Consider the following 23275-nt stretch of genomic DNA (forward strand, 5'->3'; position numbering starts at 1 on the left):
ATGGACCAAGGCTACTCTGTAGCATAGGCCTTTAGATTTCATTGCCATGGGATACAAAACCTTGCTTGGTAAGGAATATTTCTCTTACATGGAGAATTTTGATTTACCCATCAATAAATTCTAGCTAATATTAATATTTGTCATTTGAAATGTTCTCCAATGAAGGAGATTGGATACTATATTTGTTCTCCAGCTCAGGTGAATTATTATAACTTTGTTTGTTATGCCTTTAGAAATCAATATAGTTTATGGCTAAATATAACAATCTTCATTTTAAATTGTTAATAGGTACTATATATGCATCTACATTGAAGCTATACATGAATATTGTTGAACTAGAAAATGATGATGAGCAAGTGAGTTTCATTAACATGAGGATTAGAGCCAAGTTAACATTTTCAAGTTATTCCTCCATTAACTGGTGAAGCTAGGGAGCTTATTGATTTTGATGATGAGCTATCAAAGGACCCTACTATTGCTAGCCTCTGTGGAGAAGATACTACTACACAAAATTTGGAGGAGCATTCTCAAAAGGAAGAAGAAGAGAGTAGTATAGATACCTTGATAACTATGTGATATGTTCGAATGAAATATTAATGTTCACATCTAGGTTTGATAGTTTTGACTATTTATGAATATTATCTACACCTTTGGAGTTGTGAATTTATGGATGTTGATGAGTACTAAATTTATAGATGTTGATGACACTAAGGATTAGAGGGTTACCTCTTATACGTAAAACATTTTCACACTAACAATAGATGTCACTTCCACTTCTAGAACCTACATCTCCTCAAGATGGTAAAACCATTAATCTTAACTTGTGCTTTGAGTTAACCATTGTGTTTTTCTTTAAGTTAACTACATTTCATATCTGCAAACCTTCAACGTTTAAACATTTATCGAAAAACTATTCAATTTTAGAAATGATCATTTTGACACTTGTTAAATCTCAAAAAATTAGCAAATTTTATATGCTATTTAAAACATGTGATATTGGTGTATCAAGTTTCTAAAAATTGCCTAAAATCGCAAGATTATAAAAGGAATCAACAAGTGGAATGCGCAAACCTTCCACTTGTGAACACGAACTTGTTTGTAGATGAAGTTGACAAGGATCATCGTAATTGGGATAGTTTATGAGGAATTGCCAATACCTTGTTGTCTAATATTGTGGAAGAAAATGAAAATGCAACAAAAGAATGCATCAATGAGGATGTGCATAATGTGGAAGTTGATGCTAAGGCAATGTTGCAATCTTTTGATGTATTCTAGGATCATGCGGTTATATTATTTTTTACCGGGAAACCCCCATATATAAATTGGATTAAAGTTTAAACAATGGTTGACACAATCGTGTCACCAAATTGTGTTGAGGATATATTTGCTGGACCAAAAGGGTTTTATGATGTAGTATTTCGTTCCCCTGAACAACAAAGTGCATTGTTGGCTAAAGTTCCACTGTTTTTTTATAAATAATTAGCAAAGTGCATTGTTGGCTAAAGTTCCATTGTTTTTTTATAAATGATTAGTGCATATAATGCAATGTGTTAGGAAATAGGTCCCTCCGGATGGGAAGATCCGGTGAGAACCGGATGAGGAGTACCCGGAAACGGAAGACCCGGTGTGAACCAGATGATGAGTGCCCGACAAGCGCCGGATGATGTAGGCCCGGTGAGGAGTGCTCACCGGATGAAGGGACATATTCGTAAATATGTTTCTGAGAGTCCATCGGGGCTATATTTGTAAATAGCAGAAAAGTCATATTAGTATAAATATGACTTAGGGCAAACTTAGTGAAGGTGTTGTTGTCATTCTTGTTGGGGAAAAAGATTAGAGCGCAACAGTGTACAGAGAGAGAGAGAGAGAGAGAAAGAAACGAAGAGGTCGTTGCCTCTGTTGTAACCGCCGCCTGTGGCGAAGATCGTGAGCACGAGGTCGTTGCCTCCATGAGCTCACTGTTGTAATCATTGTGATATAGTGATAGTTTACAATCTGTGGGCTGTCGTGGTTTTTCCCGTATTTGGGTTTTCCACGTAAACATCCTGTGTACTCTTCTCTCCATTGTGTCGTGCATTCATTCCCCGTTTTTCTGTGTTTTATGATTCTAAGCTCGGTTGTGGCCGAGCATTGTTCACCGAGAGCGCGTAGTTCTTGTCAAACTGGTATCAGAGCAAAATGACATAGAAAATGGACGAATTGTTGGGAGGCATGTTCAAGCTCACCGGCTCCAACTATTCCGTGTGGAAGTCGAAGATGAGGTACATGCTCGTGGTTAAAGATCTTTGGTTGCCGATTCAGTTCGGGGACAAGAGACCGGACAAAATCGACGCCACGATATGGGAGGTGATGCACATGAAGACAACGACGTACATACGGTGCTTCATCGACATGAGCCTATACAACAACTTCAATGAAGAGAGCAAGGCTCATGAGCTCTGGGACAAGATCGGCATTATGTTTCAAAACAAAAATGTTGTTAACCAGGTTTCGGTATTCCGGAAGCTAGTAAGACTCCGGTACCAAGATGGCTCCAACATGGCGGAGCACATGAATGCCTTCCAGGGGCTGATACACCAGGCAACATCATTGGAAGTACCTCTCGCCGATGAGGTACTAGCGCTACTCCTGCTCGGTTCCCTCCTGGATAACTGGGAGACGTTGGTTGTCACTTTGGGCAACGCCGGGCCAGAAAGGAAACGGTTATCCCTAGCAAGAGTGAAGTTGAGCTTGCTAGATGAGGAGGCGCATCGGAAAGATAAGGATACGAGCTCCGACTCCAAAGTGTTCCTTACCGAATCAGAACGCGGAAGACAAAGGAACCATAGCCCCCAAAACCGGGAAAAGTCGGGGACACGGTCAAAGTCAAGGGGGAGGCCTACTTGCTTGTATTGCTGCAAGCCGGGACACTTCCAGAAGAACTGTCGGCATTTCCGAAAAGACAAGGAAACCGACGGTACCGATTCGAAGCGGACACCGGACCGGAACGGTAAAGACCGGAGGGGTCTGGACCGAAAGGGAATGACGGCAATCGTGGCAAGTGAAGAAGAGTTGATGCTCATCACAGAGGAGAGTGAGCTAAACCTTGCCGGCGACGAGATGACCTGGGTGGTCAACTCCGGAGCGTCGTTCCACCTTACACCGGACCGGAAATGCTTCTCATCCTACTCAGCCGGTGATCACGGCTGTGTCCGGATGGGGAATGAAGGTACATGCCGAATTGTCGGCATAGGAGACGTGTGGTTGACAACACCAACCGGATGCAAGCTGTTGCTGAAGGATGTCTGACACGTTCCGAAGGTTCGTCTGAACCTGATATCAGCCGGTCGGCTAGATGATGAAGGCTACACGGGTAGCATCCGGAACGGTGTTATGAAGTTTAGCAAAGGGAGCCTGATTGTGGCTCGGGTCCGGAAGGTCAACACCCTGTACCTGATGAATGCCCGGTTATGTCCGGAGGAAGTGAACGTGGCATCCGACACTATCGGTGAGTTGTGGCACAAGAGGCTGTGTCACATGAGCGAGAAGGGGATGAAGAGGCTTGCAGACGATAACCTCATTCCAGTGAAGAATGTGCACTTGGAGAAGTGCATTGATTGTCTAGCCGGTAAATAAAACCGGACCTCCTTCCGATCGAGGCCACCGATGAGACGTAATGCACCACTGGAGTTGGTGCATACTGATGTATGTCAAGTGGACACGAAGTCACGTGCCGGATCGCAGTACTTCGTGGCGTTCATAGATGACCACAGCCGGAAGCTGTGGGCCACACCATTGAAGACGAAGGATCAGGTGTTATCCGTCTTCAAAGAGCTCCACGCGAGAGTGGAAAGAGAAACCGGTCGGAAGCTGAAGGCGGTTCGAGTAGATAACGGAGGTGAATACCGGGGGCAGTTCGAGGAGTACTGTCGCTCGAAGGGAATCCGGCTTGAATTTACCGTGCCGAAGACGCTGGAACTAAACGGTTTGGCCGAGAGGGTGAACCGGACCATAATGGAGAGGGTCCGGAGTATGCTAGCGCATGCAAAACTACCCAAGAAGTTTTGGGCTGAGGCACTGTCGACGGCGACATATGTGATAAATAGATCACCCTTAGTACCCTTGGACAGAGACACGCCACAGAGAGTCTGGACCGGTAAGGAAATGTCCTACCGGCATCTGAAGGTATTCAGGTGTCTTGCGTATGTGCATGTAGCTAAGGACCGGAGAGGAAAACTAGATCCGAAGACCCGGCCATGCATATTCCTCGGTTACGGCGACGATGAGATCGGCTACCGAGTGTGGGACCTGGTCGACAAGAAGGTATTCCGGAGTCGAGATATTATCTTCATGGAGGACAAGTCGCTCGCCACCTGGGAGTCGGAGAAGAAGATAATGAACTCCGAGTCGACCGATAAGGATCGATTGTACGATGAGCAGACCCAACCAACAAGAGACCGGTTAGCACTCGAGGAACCAGCCGATTACAGTGAGGATACCGAGCCGGCAGAAGAAGAAGTAGAGGAAGCTGAAACCGGAGCCGGCCAAGACCCCGAATCGGATTCGGATGAAGAGGAAATGGAGGAGCCGGTTACCAAAGCCCAAAGACGGAGATATCCTCTCAGAGAGAGAAGGACCCCCCGGAGATTTTCGGATGTTGAGCATGTGTTGCTAACCGATGAGGGGGAGCCAGAAAGCTTCGAAGAAGCGAAGGATGAAACCCACAGTCGAAAATGGTTAAGTGCCATGTAGGATGAGATGGATTCTCTGCATGAGAACCATACGTACGAATTGGTGGAATTGCCGAAAGGAAAGCGGGCACTCCGAAACAAGTGGGTGTACAAGTTGAAACCGGGAGATGCTGGCAACCCCCTGAGATACAAAGCCAGGATCGTGGTGAAGGGGTTCCAGCAGAAGAAGGGCGTGGACTTCGACGAGATATTTGCCCCGGTAGTAAAGATGACCTCCATCCGGACGGTGTTAAGTATAGCGACAAGATGGACCTCGAGGTAGAGCAGCTGGACGTGAAGACGACATTCCTTCATGGTGACCTCGAAGAGGAGATCTACATGCAGCAACCGAAAGGATTCATGGAGAAAGGGAAGGAGCAACTGGTTTGCCGGTTGAAGAAGAGCTTGTACGGACTGAAGCAGGCTCCCCGACAATGGTACCGGAAGTTCAACTCCTTCATGACCGATCAAGGGTACCACAAGACGCAGGACGATCATTGTGTGTTTGTGAAGAAGTTCGAAGGAGGCAACTTCCTGATACTCCTTCTGTACGTGGACGACATGTTGATCGTCGGACGGGACCAAGCCAAAATACGAATGTTGAAGAAGGCTCTCAACCGGACCTTCTCAATGAAAGACTTGGGTCCGGCATGACAAATGTTGGGGATGCATATTATCCAGAACCGGTCAGTGAAGCAATTGTGGCTGTCACAAGAGAAGTACGTGACAAAGGTGCTTCAGCGGTTCAACATGTTAGATGCGAAACCGGTCAGATCGACACTTCCGGCAAACTGCAGGTTATCCGGTAAGAAAAGCCCGAAGACGAAAGCAGAGAAGGCTGATATGATGAAGGTTCCATATGCCTCTACCGTCAGGAGTTTAATGTACGCATTGGTGTGTACCCGACCGGATATAGGATACACAGTAGGGGTGGTGAGCCGGTTTATGAGCAATCCCGACAAGGAGCACTGGAACGCGGTCAAATGGATACTCCGGTACTTGAAGGGCACTTCAAATATGTGTCTCCGATTCGGCTCCGGTAAACCTCAACTTGACGGTTTTACCGATTCGGACATGTCGGCTGATGTGGATACCAGCCGGTCTACATCCGAGTATGTAATGACATAAGTAGGGGGAGCTGTTTCGTGGCAGTCGAGGCTGCAGAAGACGGTTGCGTTGTCAATCACGGAGGCGGAGTACATGGCGGCTGTGGAAGCCGGCAAGGAAATATTATGAATGAAGGACTTCATCGGAGAGCTCGGTATCCGGCAAGATGAATACCGGCTCTATTGCGACAGTCAAAGTGCCATCCACCTTGCTAAGAATGCGGCCTACCATTCCCAGATGAAGCATATCCAGCGAAGGTATCATTGGATCCGGGAAAGAGTAGATGACCAGGAGTTCGTGCTGACGAAGATCCACACGACCGAGAACGGGTCAGATATGCTGACCAAAGTACTGATACCCGACAAGATGGAAGCATGCCGGAAGCGAATCGGACTAGTAAGACATCCCATGCCGGAGTGAAGGGGGAGTTTGTTAGGAAACAGGTCCCTCCGGATGGGAAGACCCGATGAGAACTGGATGAGGAGTACCCGGAAACGGAAGACCCGGTGTGAACCAGATTATGAGTGCCCGGCAAGCGCCGGATGATGCAAGCCCGGTGAGGAGTGCTCACCGGATGAAGGGACATATTCGTAAATATGTTTCTGAGAGTCCATCGGGGCTATATTTGTAAATAGCCGAAAAGTCATATTAGTATAAATATGACTTAGGGCAAACTTAGTGAAGGTGTTGTTGTCATTCTTGTTGGCGAAAAAGATTAGAGCGCAACAGTGTACAGAGAGAGAGAGAGAGAGAGAGAGAGAGAGAGAGAGAGAGAGAAAGAAACGAAGAGGTCGTTGCCTCTGTTGTAACTGCCGCCTGTGGCGAAGATCGTGAGCACGAGGTCGTTGCCTCCATGAGCTCACTGTTGTAATCATTGTGATATAGTGATAGTTTACAGTCTGTGGGCTGCCGTGGTTTTTCCCGTATTTGGGTTTTCCACGTAAACATCCTATGTACTCTTCTCTCCATTGTGTTGTGCATTCATTCCCCGTTTTTTTGTGTTTTATGATTCTAAGCTCAGTTGTGGCTAAGAGTTGTTCATCGAGAGCGCGTAGTTCTTGTCACAATGGTCCCTCGTAGTGGACTATCATGCTTTGCTGAAAGAAGAATGCCCCATTTGAGTAATAGTAGATTGTAAGCATGCGTTTTTATGGCCACTTTTACCAATGTTGACGAGTCAAATGGGTAAAGTGTTGGTATGTCCACATGCAAATGCTACAAATAAGTGTAGATTTTGTGTGTTATGGGGTACAAGTTGTAAGAGGCCAGGGTGGGTGCGTATGAACACACATGGTATGAAAATACTTTGTTTTAAATTGAAGTGGGAGACATTTGCAGCTCATTGTTTTGGATGTGGTGACTGGGATCACTTTATCCAGTAGAATGCCAACATCGTTGTCCTTATAAAGAGGTCTCACTTCAAGGTTTGGGCCCTATGAATAAGGGAACTCAATCTATGGATATGGAAAAACAAAGTTTAGTGGTTATAAATAAGAGGAAAAAATTGTTGGATAGAACTAGTAGTGATGTTGTTGTTGATAAAGATTGGCCAACATTAGGTTAAGGGCAAGTCGAAGGGGAAATCAATGAATATGCAATGTAATAGTTTTCCCACTACTCGTGAGAGTAGTTGGCAAGGTAATTCAGGAACTAGGGAGGGTCCTCGAAAAGTTCCTTGGCAACGACAATTTAGAGATAAGGGCTTACCCCTTCACCTTCAATTTGATTCATTGGGACGGGTTGTAAATTCATCAAATTCTTGAGGTTTTCGTCAAGCAGGAGGAACTAAACAAAAGATTTCGATAGACAACCCTAAGGATGTGGTGCATGAAAATCCATATGCAACATTGGAATAGGCTTTGACTAGTCTCATGACATCGGTTTCTCTAAAGGAGCAAGTGCACCCATAACATTGTTGATGGAATGTGAGAGGGGCATGTTCCCCTCATAAGAAGTATATATTATGGGAAACTTTGTTAAGTAAAGAATGGGATGTATTATGTGCAGTTGAGCATAAGTGTCATGAGTTAGCAGGATCCACAGTTCATTTGTGTGGATATTCATCATTCTATGCAAGACATCTTAATAATCATTGTGGGTCAAAGCAAGCTACGGTATACCAACTTTTAGCCAAAAATTTAGTACTAAATCGAGGAAGAAAATAAACATAAAAAATTGAAAATAAAACAATTAGTGCAAAAAATAGTGGATTATCATCCATTGAATGAGGTTCAAATTCAAATAACAAATTCAATACGAATGTACAAAGATATTATACATCACAATCGAAGTGTCCCAAGGCTATATTTAATACATTAACTATAACTTCATTCTCCTAGGTAGAGTTGTACGAAAGCAGACCTGGAGAAGGTTTCGAATGTGTCAGTTGGTCAGTCTCAATCTCTCTCTCTCTCTCTCTCTAGTATGGGTAGTCGAACGTGTTAGTTGGTCGGTCTCTCTCTCTCTCTCTCTCTTCTGTCTCAAAGTTGTCAGTCAGATAGTGGCAGAAAGTTAGAAATCAAACACATATCTATTACCTATCTCTCTCTTGCTCTCTTGCTCTCTCTCACTCCACCTTTGATTCTCTGTTTCCCTGCACAATTCTTGTTGTGTTCCCTCTGTGCCTAATTTTTGTTGTTATTTCCCAACGATCTCTGAACTCTGTATATGCAGAGATTGTTGTTTCCCCTCTATGCTCGTTGTTCTTGTTGTTGATGTGCTTTCTCTGTGTATGCTCGTTTGTCTCCTCTACAACAGCCTCGTCAACAACCTCTTGCATATAGGTGATTTTCTCGGCTTGGTGTGCTCCCAGGGTGAAGAAATCAACATGGTGTGGTACCTCTTCCTTGACCTTGGCTCCATCTGCCTTCGACCCATCGTTCCATCTGCAACTTGTATGACCTCCAGGTATTCTCTGTGTTGCTTTTTTAGGGTTTGATTATTCATATTCTATGTGTTGCATGCCCAACTGGTATGTTTTCATTTTCTTTGTGTTGCCTGCCCGTCTGTTTTTATTTTGTGTGTTTGATATGGATGAGTTTTTTTCCGACTGTTTAGGGTTTTTGTGTGTTTGACATGGCTTGTACATGCAACTTAGATTGAGTTGGCTATGATGATTTGCTGGTTGTTGATGGTATTTTGATGAGTTTTCTTCTTGTACATGCATATTCTTTCAACAAGAATAGTGAAGAGTAGGACAATGACGAGAAGGACACCCATAAAGAAGACATTGGTGAATGAGAAAGTGAAGACACCAATGAAGGAAATAAAAAGGACACCTATCAAAGAAAGCAAGAAGACACCCACAAAGAGAAAGGGTGATGAACTCATCAACTCAGAGAAAGAAGATGTGTCACTCCATCATTTGAGACACACCTCTCGGATGGCGTTATTTCCTTCGAGCACAACCTGAAGTTTATGAAGAGCTGAGAGAGTGGTTGATAAAAACCTGGGGGCCACCACATCCCGATACAAGGCGAGGATTCCACATAAGTGGATTGAAGAAGGAATATGTGAACTTATTGAAGACGAGATATGAACATGTTTATGATACTAATCAAATCTGTAACAATGAGGTGGGTACTGTTTTTGCACGTGCATTTGCATGTGAAGTTTTCAGGGTGGCATCAACGTAGATTGGGAAGATTTTAATCGTCACCGATCAGAACATTATAAAGGGTCCTCCAGTACCAACACTGGCTTGAAGTCATCGGAAACCTCTCATGTGGATATTCCGGCTACAACACTTGTCCACCAAGTTCAATCTGCAAAGCTACATGCCACAATGACTGAAAAGCATGAATAGATGATGGCCGGTTGCATAGCTTCTATGAGCTCAAGAATACAAGCACTACTTGCTGATTTGGAAGGAGTTAAATCAGTTGAGATACAGGCAGAAAAGCAATTCTCTTCAATAAAGACTACATATGAATGAATTGCATCGATAATCCAAAATTCAGAAAGTGAGGTATTGAAAGAGGAGTTGAAGAAAGAGCTGAACAATATGGGCACTCAATTAGGATCACAGATGAGAGACCTTGATACTTGCAGAATTGCACACTACTAACTAGATAATAAGTTGTCAGTTTTAAAGTTGCATTCCAAGAACCTTGCGTGCTTGATGCAAGATTTAAAACGAAAAGGTTTTGAAACATTGTGTCCATCTGTAATTGAGCACCCAAGTGGTATGGAAAGTGCCATTACTAGTATAGCTATATCACGGTATTGGTGTTAAAAGTTATTTATTTCTACTTCTGTGGTATAAATATCATATTAGCTAATATATTATAACTTGTGTTTGCAATTTGCCAGGTGTATATTTTATGGCCTCGGATTCAAGCTTGAGGCTATGGATGTTGTGATTACACCGTGCTTGCACACATATCATTTGCTATGTGCTAAGTATCATTTCGAGAAAGAAAATACATTTATGGACTGTAAAGCTACAGTTGCTGCTGAATGGTACTATGCTTGGGGTTTAAAAGTACACCCGTACGGTATGTGGCTCTAGTATTCTATTCTTTGTATTATATGATGTCAATTTACATTTGGATTAGAACTAGTGTATGCCACAATTCATACTTCAAATTTAGGAAAACAATGGATTAGTACTAGTGTAGCTCCAACAACTAATATGTGGAACCCTATTTATGTGGGTTAGTATTGGTAGTACTCTTAATATATAATTGGTATGGGTAGTTGAACGGATATTTTCCAGAATTAGTACTATTTGAGTAATTTGGGAACCAGGTGTGACATTGTTCGGTATTGGTACTAGTTATGTAATTTGAGCACAAGGTATGTAGTACACTATGAACGATTAGTACTAAACGTGTAATTTGGGAATTAGGAGTGTAGAACACATATCATGATTAGTACTACTTGTATGCAAAATACCACTTTAGTACTAAAGAAGGAAGTTGTTTAGATGTATTTGTTGGATAAGTTGTTCGTCCAATTTATATTACAACTTGCCTAGTACTAGTTTAGTACACACTATACTTGTAGTACATTGTTGACTATTAGTACTATTTGTGTAATTTGGGAATTAGTTGTGTAGTACATTGTTCGTGATTAGTACTAGTTATGTAATTTGGGAACAAGGTGTATAGTAAATTGCTGAAGATTAGTACAGTTTGTGTAATTTGGAAATGAGGTGTGTCAAACACATATCACGTTTAGTACTAATACTGTTGAAGATTAATATTGTTGGTGTAATTAGTACTAGTTATGTAATTAGGTGTGTAGAACACATATCACGTTTAGTATTACTTGTGTGCAAAATACCATGTTAGTTCTAAAGTCCAATCTACATTTGTTGGATTAGATGTTAGTCCAATCTATATTACAACGTGCCTAGTATTAGTGTTAGTACACACTATACTTGTAGTACATTGTTGACGATTAATACTAGTTGTGTAATTGGGACCTGAGTAGTACATTGTTGACGATTAGTACTAGTTGTGTAATATGGGAACTAAGTGAGTAGTACATTGTTCATGATTAGTACTAGTTGTGCAATTTGGGAACTAAGTGAGTAATACATTGTTCACGATTAGTACTAGATGTGTAATATGGAAACTAGGTGGAGCCTAATGATTTAGTAATGCAGTTCTTGTGACCTACATTTAATTTTTTATATCATGGTACTAATGTTGAAGGTATTTTTGTTTCTTGCAATGAATGTTGTAGTGTCAAGCAACTCCACGCCAGGGAAGGTAATGGAACAACCAACCCCTGTGCCTAAACCCTCGGTATCTGCTGCACATTCCAAGGTTCAGGGACCATCATTACCAGTAACCTATGAGTTGTATGATGAAGATGAATATATGAGAAGGGTCATTGGAGCAGTGGAACATATGCTTCTACAAACAAATTCCCCAAGTTCCGGTCAACATCAAAACAATCCAGGTAACACAAATTGAGTTAGCATATCTTAATTCTCATTTGTGTGTATGTTGAATGCCTAATGTCTTTAAAAAAGAGCCCACTAAGAAGAGGAATGTTGCAAGAAAGTTGTATGGAAAGGGCAAGAAAGGCAAAGTTGAATGCAATGGTGAGTCATATATGTTCTCACCTATCCGGAGAGTTGTCAACCTAATGCATTGTCTAATACCATGTACTTGTGTTACTAGTTGATGACGAAATGATCTTTGGTGAGGGAGATACAAGTCCAAAACTTGATCATGAAGACGAAATTATCACACTCCCAGGTACATGTCAAAAGCCCTATAAGAAAACAATGATTTAGATCATAACAACCCTATTATAGTGGTGCTTTTGGTGCATTCTATAGATACTATTATGAAATCTTCTATTGACAATGAGCTCCAACCTGTTGAACACTTAGATGTTGTGGAGAAGATGACCGAACCTACCACTTGCAATGGGTTGTCTACGGCTGTACAGTATGACGATGTAACAATAGGTAAAATGTGGCTATTAACCCTATGTTCATTGTTGTTGGTATGTTTGCAAACTTTTGAGGATGTGAGTTGATATTAATATTCTCTAGAATCCCATTATTTAGGTTTACAAGATCATTTTGATTCCCAACTGCAATGAAATGAATCAGGAACTATATGGAGCACAAGTGCAGAGTCAGATTCTGGGATTAACCTTTGCACAGAGGCAGACTCTGGGAACACATCTTCCACACACGAGGACTATGAAAAAAAGGAAGCATTCATATTTGAAGAGCAAGTGGCATGTACAAACAACAATTTGTCTAAAGAAGCCCATGAGGTGTGTGGAAAGAATATCGCTAGTACTGAAGAGGAGCCTGATTGTACTGAGAATGTGCTAGTAGTGTCTATAGAAGTCCATGAGGAGTGTGGAAAGAATATAGCTAGTACTAAAGAGGAGCCTGAATGTACTGAGAATGTGCTAGTAGTGTCTAAAGAAGCCCATGAGGAGTGTCTAAAGAAGCCCATGAGGAGTGTCTAAAGAAGCCCACAACTCACATACAAGAGTCTAATTGTACTAAGAATGAGTATACTAGCATCACCGATGATGATAGGGCAATAAAGACCACCCAAGAAGGAGAGCACAGTGGTCTTAAGAATGAGGTGACTATCACCAGCCAAGAGGAGTTCACCATGAGTACTGCTATAGCCCACATACATGAGCCTAATTGTACTGAGAATGAGCATACTAGCAACAACACGAGTACTAAAACAACCCACATACATGAGATGAGTGATAATTTGACCATCAACAATACCTTTGTGGATGTGTGTACAAGCATTGCAATTGTAGAAAACACCATTTCTCTCTCAAGCTTGCCACGGATACAAGATGCTCGTACATCCACACCCGTCTCTAATGCCTCTGATGATGAAGTGCCACTTAGTAAGTTGATACCTAAAGGCTTTAAGATAAAGAAGAATGTAAAATCACAAAAAATTGGCACCAATAACAAGCGCATTACAAGATCGGCGAAATTGTGAAATGGTGCATGATTGTCTTTCGATTGTACTTGAACTATAGCTGAACTGTTAGTGATGTCTGAACTTGAACTATTTGGTATACCAAAATATTGTCTAAATTGCTAATGTGAGATGATGAAGTGCCACTTAGTAAGCTGATACCTAAAGGCTTTAAGATAAAGAAGAATGTAAAATCACAAAAAGCTGGCACCAATAACAAGCGCATTACAAGATTGGCGAAATTGTGAAATGGTGCCTGATTGTCTTTCAATTATACTTGAACTATAGCTGAACTGTTAGTGATGTCTGAACTTGAACTATTTGGTATACCAAAATACTGTCTAAATTGCTAATGTGAAATGTTGTACTGACTCCAGTTCACTCATCTAGTGTTGTTAACATAATGTGAAATTCTATATTGCCAATTGTAGAGAATGAGAATGTATTCTATTGTTAATTGTCATGCAGCCATGATTGTGTTGAACTACAACTGAACTGTTACCAACCTACTGTCTAAATTGCCCCTGTGAAATGTTGTGAAGATCAGATCACTCATCTAGTGTTGTAGTGTAATGTGAAATTCTATCTTGCTAATTGTAGAGAATGAGAATGTATTCTATTGTCAATTTGTCATGCAGCCATGAATGTAGTAGGGAACAATTTGACATTCATATTAGTACTAAAATAAGATGTATGTATCCGTCTAACTGAGATACTTCGGGAGACTACTATGTATTAGTGAACACTTACAATTGACATTAGTACTAAACTAATATGTATATTGATACTTGCGAAGTATGGCCTCCTTGAGTGCACATAGTCAGAGTCGAATAGAGACTTAACACAATAGGGATTAGACTACTGGTATTGATAGTTGAATAAGTTTGGGCCATATTGATGCTACTAAGTATTGAAGACTCCACACCCTAAACCATAGAAACAAGCAACTCTATAATTACCATGAACACTTTCTCAATAATCTCTTGAGATAAGGCATCACATCGTCGTCTACGTCCCAACCCCAGCCACTTGTATTGGCTTGAGTGTATATTTTGGCGATGTTTCCTCAAGTTCCTTCTTTGAATACCCAGGGCTAAGGCAACTTTAGCATCACTATATTTTTTTTCTCTTGCACCGTTCACAACCATGTGTAGGGTTGCCCTCTTTGCAGCAAGTTTGTCTATGCTCTCTACACCTTTCACTAAGTCTAAGGACGACTCCATAGACTCTACAATCTCTTTTGAAACACATTGGTCCCTAAATTTTATTCTCCCCATGTCTTCATTCAAACGTTGATTGTGTAACACTCTACATATAATATCCCTACAATCCTCTTCACTAAATCTCTTCGTTATTTCTAGCAAATAATGGACTATGTGAAGAACCACTCGTCTCTTGGTCCTTTCAGATATACATGAGTTACTTGACAACTCACTCTTGTTGGGGATCCCCATTTGGTCACTAGATTTATCCAAAAAAATTAAGTGTCTTGCAAGAGTAGTTAATGTTATATAGACTACACTAAGAAATCACAGTTAAATGTTTTTAAATGCGGCTTGCAAAGTGAGAAATAATTCATTTCGGACATTAGCAATACGGATCAAAGATGAAAATGATCATTTATTTATTCACAAATTTCTAAAAATGAAAAAATTTAGTACTGAAAATGAAAAAATAGATGGAAGGAACCTCTAATGGTGGAGGGAGCGTTGAATCTATGTGATATGTTGCCTCAATTTGGTGGAAGGAACCTCCAATGGTGGAGGGAGCATTGAATCTATGTGATATGTTGCCTCGATTTGGTGGAAGGAACCTCCAATGGTGGAGGGAGCATTGAATCTATGTGATATGTTGCCTCGATTTGGTGGAAGGAACCTCCAATGGTTGAGGGAGCGTTGAATCTGTGTGATATGCCGCCTCGATTCGGTGGAAGGATCCTCGCCTCGGTGGAAAAAGCCCGTAATATCCGCGAGATAAACTGCAATCGGTGGAAGAAGTAAGAAAATTGTTCTCGAAGAAGTCACTATTGGCTGTTATAAGAGGCCTCAGAACAGTCTCTAATCCTCAACGCAAACCCTAAAACAGAAACCCTAACAAAACCACAAATCCTCAACTCAAAACTAGAAACCTGACATGGATGTCTGAGACGAAGAGCTCAGAGGGATAGAGGAAGAGGAGTAAGAGGAGTTGGTTTGAGGGGCAGTGCCAAAAACGATGTGAGGGGAAAATAGCCCCCAAAATGGAAAGAACATCTCCTCACGTGTTCCCCCACTCCTTGTCTTAAATGACACTTGTACTACACTCACCCCACTCCCCAAAATCAATTTTTTTTTTCTCTGATTTTTCTTCTCAATTATTTACTACTAACAGTATCGAAAGAACTGACATTTTTTGTGGCAAAAAACAATACTTTTCTGGTACACCGTAGCATGCTTCCACCCTTATTCAAGTGTGGTATTAATCGCGCAGGATAAATATTATCCTCAAGTGATGCATAATGATCCTTATGATCAGTTTTTGGTTCTAGAAAACACCTTTTTTTGCGAGGTTGTGTGGGTGGTTGGGATTTATGCCCCTAACCAAGCCACTCAACATATTGCATTATGGGACTCACTCCTTCAGACCCTATGTGTGGGCCATCTAGGGTTACTTATGGGGGATTTTAACATGTGTGTTGATCATGTTAAGTTGTCTGCTATTGTTACTCATCCCTTGTTAGTGATATTATCAAGGCTTGCAACAAATGGTGACATTGTGGGGCTACACCTTCCGTCTGGAGGGCAACTAGTAGCACAAACTTTGGTTGATGATTCTTTCATGTTTCCACAAGCCTCATGAGAGAATCTTGAGAAGGGGATGCTTGTATGGAACCAATTTGCATTGGCTTCCGGATTACATATAATTGGAGGAAGTCTAGTCTCATATCATGTACTAAAAGGGATTTGGGATGTTTAGGGTGACACGGATCTGTGGTGAAGGAAGGCTCTATTTTTCGACACTTGGGCTATCCATTAGGAATGAATGTTACAAATGGTCAATTGATTGAATGGATGTCTAATAAGTTGAGGGATAAGTTCATGTATTGGAAGTCACAATCTTGGCCATTTCATGTACGCTTGAAGGTTGTACAATGTATTATGGAACCCATGATACTATATTACTTGCCATTGTTGCTAGGACAAAGAAGGCTTTGCATAATGTTTTGCAACCTCTTCGATATTTGTTGTGGAAGAAGAGGGATAAGATGGGCATAATACGTAATATGCTCGAATGCATTGGCAAACATTCTTTTTCATACGAATGCAAACGAATGCGTATGTTATCAAAACATTCTTGTGTTTTTTTATTATTACACTTTTTACCTTAACTTTCTTACCTTAAAATCGTTTTTACCTTATAATAAGTAATGAATACAAAAGTATGGTACTTCGACAATGTTTACCATACTGGAATGATCGAAGCATTCTCGAATGTGAATGCACGTATGGTATATATGGTTCATACTATGAAGATGGGAATCACATGGGTTGCGTGGAATCACCTAGCAACCCCTAAGCACTTGGGGGGAGCTGGAATATTAAACTTATCTATGCATATGGTGGCTCGTATATTTTCATTATTACAAGACATGTGTTCAAACTCACAACCATGGATATCTATTGTTCAATATTTCATTGAGAACAAGGGTTTAACACATGGGAGGACAATGATTATGGCTTCATGGTGGCAATTACTGAATGGATGTATTTCACTTAGGAATTTGGGGTCTTCATGTGTTCAACACTTGGTTACCTCATGGCAAGAAGCACTCTTGTTATGTGTATGGAAACCATAATCTAGTAGAGAACATTGTAATTCTTTGTAAAAAGAGTTACTTGTGTCTTCATGGTTATTATGTTGGCCAGGAAAGGAGAGATTGCACTCTCAATTTAATCATTTGTTTCGTTTGGGGGTCAATGAGGTGGGAGATATAATTGAGGCTCCATCTTAAAGAATTTTGGAGTTTGTTGAAACGTGACAATTATTACGCATCCCGCTTATTTATGGGTTTATATGGCAACAACTACAAAATATTGCATTGATGCAAGGTCCCTTACCTTCACAAACAAGAGAACAACCGTGGATTGATTGGTGTTTACAGGGTGAAACGTCGTTGTTACAAGTGACTACCAATCTTTTATATCATTGCTCTGTTGAGTCTCTTGGATGACTATCATCTAAGGTGGAAGAAGAACGGAAAATACACAAACCTGATCATGGGTGGTGGTAGATCTTACAATGTAGTTGGCATTCTAAATTGTCAGTTGTAGCAAAGGCCTTCATTTGGAGAGTTTTGATTGGAGGATTGCCTTTGGGATTAGCTCTAAAGCATCGTGGACTAGCAACGGGTAATTGCTTCTTTTGCACTTTTCAAATGGAAGCTAATATTCATCGATTTGTACAATGTCCGATTGCTTGTCAGATTTGGAGTTACATTTCTTGAATTTGGGAAGTTTTATCACGGTGTGATAGTGGGTGTTTGCACAATTTACACAGGTTGACCCAAAATCAGAGATGGGGATCGTTTTTCTTATTTCTGAGATATTGGGGATTGCGTCATAATTGGGACATGCGCAACGCTTTTGTATTCTATGGTAGACATGGAGTGAAAGCATATCTACGAAAGTTAAAGGGAGTACTAATGTGACAATTTTCTTTATTGGAGCACGTGGAAATTCTTTCCTCAATGGAGTGTTCGTCTTGCCTATTTATTGGCAATTTTAACATGTTCCATTACTACTCATGTAGTGTAGTGTAGTTAGTGGGTGACCATACTCCATTTGTCATGCCCATTGTAAGTAGTGATTTCCACACACATTTATTAATATAATTGTGTGTTTTCACCTAGCAATGGGCACGGTTCGGTTTGATTTCAAGGCAAAGAAACCAAACCAAACCAAACCGTTTATGAACTCTCATTATTTAAACCAAACCATTTAAGAAAAAGTTAAAACCAAACCGTTTAGGGAAAAGTTGAAACTGAATCGAACCATTTAATAAAAAATTTAAACGTAACAACTTAAGTCAAACTAGTTAAACATCTAAAGAAACAAAATTTCATTAAATTAAATAAGCATTTGAGTTAAATTTATTAAATCAATAAAGAAACTTTATTTGAACCATTAAATTAAATAAACATTTAAGTTAAATGAATTAAATCAATAAACAACCATTAATTAAACCATTACATTAATAAACTATTAAGGTAAAAAAAAAAGTTAACCAAAAACCTATAAACCCGAGTTTTAGAACCGAACAGAACTGAAATCGAACCGTTTATCGGGAGTCCAAACCAAACCATTAAATATTTTTGGAACCAATAAACCGTTAAACCATGGCTTAACGGTTTGGTTGGGTTTGAGCTAAAACCGTGCCCATTGCTATTTTCACCAAAAAGAAGAAAGAGAGAAAGAGACGAATGGATGGCCATCTCAAATTTCAATTTCAATCTCAATCTCATGAGTTGAGTTCAGAGTTATGTATGTATGTATGTATGTATGTATGTATGTATGTATGAAGGAAAAGAAGGAAGGGAAGTATGTACATAAAAGGAAGAAGAAATCCGTCTCCCTCTCCCAAGACCCAACTTTGTGTGTGTGTGTGTGTTGCAGGGAGAGAGAGACAGAAAGTAAAGGAAAGAAGGGAAGACAACAAAACAAAGAAAAGGCCTCTTCTTCTTCTTCTCCATTCTTAGAGATCTCCCATTCATCCGCGTTTGTCGATCTACACATTCATTCATTCATTCATTCAGAGATCAGATCAGATCGAATCGACGTTGTTATTGCTTGGACGTTGTTATTGCTTTGCTTGCTGTGGCATCAATCATCATCAGGAGAGATGGAAGCAGCAGCAACAGCAGCAGCATCAACAACAACAACAACATCTTTGTACACAGGGGAAATGGAGACGAAGTCATCAGTAGTAGTAGTGGGGGGTGATGGTGATGGTGATGGTGATGGTGGATCTTCTTCATCATCATCATCTAGATCTAGTAGCCTGTGGCTGCTGCGATGGCAGAGCAGGTTGTGGAGTAAATCACAACAATGGATGGACCGATGCACGCCATATCCCCTATGGAGATGGATGGCTACTGTGGCTGTTGCTTGCGTCTACAGCATCCGGGTCTTCTTCTTCCTCCACGGCTTCTACATCGTCACCTATGGCCTCGCCATTTACCTCCTCAACCTCCTCATCGCCTTCCTCTCCCCCCAAGTTGATCCAGACACCCTAGCCCCTTCCCTACCCACCAAAGCCACTGATGAATTCAAGCCATTCCTTCGTCGCTTGCCAGAGTTCAAATTCTGGTATAAATTAACTTCTTCTTCTTCTTCTTCATCCTTCTTTTTTGATTCTCTTAAGACCATGGGTATTTTCTATTTTTTATTTTCCTCATTGTTTTCCTTCTATATGTGCGCTCATTTACATATCATCGAAAGAACCCTGCTTGGTTTCTTTCTTTCTTTACTACTACTTATTCCTTTGTATCTGCTTTTCTATATAGGTTCACAATGTACATGGTTAAATTCCGTCCGTGATTTTGTTGCTACTGTTATCTTTCAAAACCCACTCCTTTCTCTCTTCTTCTTTTTTCTTGCACATGTTTATATATATATATATATATATATATATCATTTCAGCGGTTTTCTGGTTTCTTCTTTACTGTTATTCCCTGTGCGTCTATATGTATACACACATATAGTCTGCGTGTGTATGTTCTATTTATAGGATTTACTTGTTTCTTTTCTACTGTGTTGAAGAGTATTACAGAACTTGAGTTTCGTTTTTTCTTTCTGATTGTATGAACTCAGACAGGTCAATCAATGCTCTGTTCTTCTAGGTAGTTTTAGGACAAGATCAGGTATCAATGGATTATGCAAGATGCTCCTTTTAGGATACATTCCAAAAATGACCATAACGTTTTTATATCTTTGGGTTTATTTGACATTTTTAGGAAGGTGGTATGAAGTGCCAGATATTCTCATCATATGTGTGTGAAGGTATAGAAGCCTATCTGTATATAGTGTAATCCAGTTGTTTTTGGTATAATTGGGCAAATGGGATGTCATAAAAAACTCTTTTAATGGTTCAAATTGCTATAGGAAAAACGAAGAAGAATTTATTTTCATTCTGCATATATGATTGTGGTTGATGATGACTCTGAATTTTACAGCATGGTGTTTGAAGGCTTTAGACATTTTTAAATTTAATCTCGTGATGTTTTTTCTCATTGTACATATGATATTTCCTTAAACTTTTTGTGGTTTCACACATGGAAACTCCAGCATCTCTAACCAATACTTTGTATCCATTGGCAGTTGCCAACAGATTCACGTACGGAGACAAAGTATGATTATCTATGATTGTGTTACAAAACAATGTACTTGTGAATGTAGGCATTACCCTCTTAAGCTAGCTCTATAGGGAGCTATGTCTCCATACAGACAGGCCTTTTACTGTTCAGATTGACAGATCCTTAAGCATGTGATGCTTAAAGTACAAATGTAAGCAGCGAGCTAAGCATATCTGTGATCCCAAGGTGAAGGAAGGAGGTCATTCTTGTGTAGGAAACAAATAAGAATTACACCTAATGTATGTTAAGTCCATAAATTTAAGAATTAAGAGTATAATGTTCAGTTGTTTTTCAGTGATGCTTTGGTGATCTTGCAAGAGAATAGATTTGTACTCATAAATTTTCACTGCATTTGCAGGTACTCATTGACAAAAGCGATATGTATTGCATTCGTAATGACATTCTTTTCTGTGTTTGATATCCCTGTCTTTTGGCCCATTCTCTTGCTCTACTGGATAGTACTCTTTGTCCTTACAATGAAGCGACAATTGAGACATATGATCAAGTACAAATATGTCCCATTTGATTTTGGTAAACAGGTGAATGCCATGTTTTTCTCTTTTGTAGTTTTATAGTTTATTTTGTATTCTAGTTCATCTTATTTTCTTGATGGTTGTGGTATATCTTGCATCGACACAGCGTTACGCAGGGAAGGCAGCAACATCTGAAAAGGCAAGCATTCCTAGAGATTAAAACCTGCTACACTCAATCGATGAGGCAAAGAGTGGTGATGGTCATTCTCTGTTTTTATTGTGTCCCCATTTCCCTCAAAATACACGTACCTCTCTTCACTGAGAAAGAATTTGTATAGAGAGAGCTTGGTTTAGAATTTTGAGAAATGAGCGGTATTTTTGGGATTTTTTCGAAAATGAGAGTGGTACTTAATTGAGTTCTGGTGAACAATTTAAGGGGTATTTTGTTAAATTTACCTGCACTTTCAACTTTAGTGGAGAAAACCAATAATCACAAAAGTTCATGTGTTTTGTAGTTGCAGTGTACTCTAATACGTGTCCATATTCACTGACAAATAATTTTGTAATGATGGTTACTTTGTGTAGGATTTCAAAAAACTTCAGGAGGATATAAGAACCTCGGGGATCAAAGATAATACTGATGCTGAGGCTTCTGGGTGAGGTGTTGATAAAGATTTGCTGAGATAGCAGTTCTTAATGCCTTTTCGTCATGAGACCCATGTTTAGAGTTGTTCATTTAACAACACCTTTAGAATATTTAACATTGTTGTTTGATCACTTGCTTCAAACACTTGGAAAGGTCATTGGAATCATTTCGGATTTTTTTGTAAAATCAATCATGAGAAAAGGAGGTGCAATAATTTGCTATCCATACATAATTTCTTTTGGTTTGTCTATTCCAGCAGATTGTCCCTTGGTTTATGTAGATATATATTTGATGTAAACAGAGTTAGTAGTAGATATAATTTTGATCATTTTACTTAAACAGAGTTAGTACTAGATATTATTTTGATCATTTTACTTTGTTTATGTTACATGGCACATGATGTTGCATTTTGCAGGGTGTTTTAGGTGGGTTATAATACAATATCATTTTGACATTTTTACTTGGTATATAATAAACCAAGGGAATGGTATTGAGAGCTGGACAGGATGCTTCAAATGAATTTCATTCCAACTACCTCATCCCATTTTATCAAATAATAGCCATCCTGTGGATAAACATTGACCAATAAAGAGATAAGGCTTAAATCATACATCTGTCTTCAAGGAGTTTCTGTTGGTTGTAATCATCGTCTAACTTCTTTTTCCAAAAAACTAATGAAGATTGTTTTCTCTTGCTAGCATGATTGTTGATTCTTCCTCCAAAGATTGGATATTTTCTTTGTTGGGCTTAATTTATTGACAAAAATGTTGATGCTATTTTATGTTGGAAGTCATTGGGATTATTGTGGGTTAGGCAGCCAGAAAGAAACAGAAAGAGTCAATTATGTATAAGCATGCCATTAGTGAGTTATATATGCATCAATTAGTTAATGTTATGCTCTTCTTTTCTACAATTGGGCCAAGTTTTTATTTGGAAAAGTGAATGCTAACCAAAAAATAAGGATTCATTCCTTTAGATTCTACAACACTGTTTGAATCTCCACATTATCCATTGTGATTTAGAGTTCCAAAGCCTACCCTCCAAAATTAGGAATATTATTCAATCCCTTGACAAAATTGAGCATATGTCCCTCCGCAAACAATAATCAATATCATGATCTCACAACGGTACCCCTCTACACGAATGAGGGGAGATTCAAAATCAATTAACTATGGTAACGTACAAGTCCTCCCTAAGGTTCAGCTTGATCGTATTCTCAATAACATTTTATGACTTACATGAGACAAAGATTATGTTGTACAAATTATTCAATGAAAACAAGAAGATGCACAACAAAAACTATGCACGATACACCACAAAATTTTTGACATGTTAGAAACACGAGGCCTAGTTTAGAAACAACTCACAATTAACATATAAACTTGTACACAAAAGTTCTACTCTAAATATGTTAGAGTAGAACTAAGCAGAATGTAAACTTTCCTCTAACGACTTAACCCCAACTAACAAGACACAAAATACCACCAAAGACTCACAACACGTAGTTGATGATGGAGGTGGTG

At 39.9% G+C, this 23275-nt stretch overlaps 1 protein-coding gene across 1 annotated transcript; it reads left to right on the plus strand.

Annotated features, from left to right (window-relative positions):
• The first annotated feature begins 18930 nt into the window (after nt 1-18930).
• LOC147861963 (protein RER1A-like) lies at nt 18931-21955 on the plus strand. Its single transcript, XM_087322917.1, has 4 exons — nt 18931-19587; nt 20992-21172; nt 21273-21305; nt 21692-21955. The coding sequence occupies exons 1-4, from the start codon at nt 19121-19123 to the stop codon at nt 21764-21766; spliced, it is 756 nt and encodes a 251-aa protein (XP_087179043.1). The 5' UTR covers nt 18931-19120; the 3' UTR covers nt 21767-21955.
• The last annotated feature ends 1320 nt before the right edge of the window (nt 21956-23275 follow it).

The sequence above is a fragment of the Azolla caroliniana genome, unplaced genomic scaffold, assembly GCF_043228905.1.
Source record: "Azolla caroliniana isolate FFs.n. ecotype wild unplaced genomic scaffold, voAzoCaro1.0.p SCAF_7, whole genome shotgun sequence".
Lineage (NCBI taxonomy): Eukaryota > Viridiplantae > Streptophyta > Polypodiopsida > Salviniales > Salviniaceae > Azolla > Azolla caroliniana.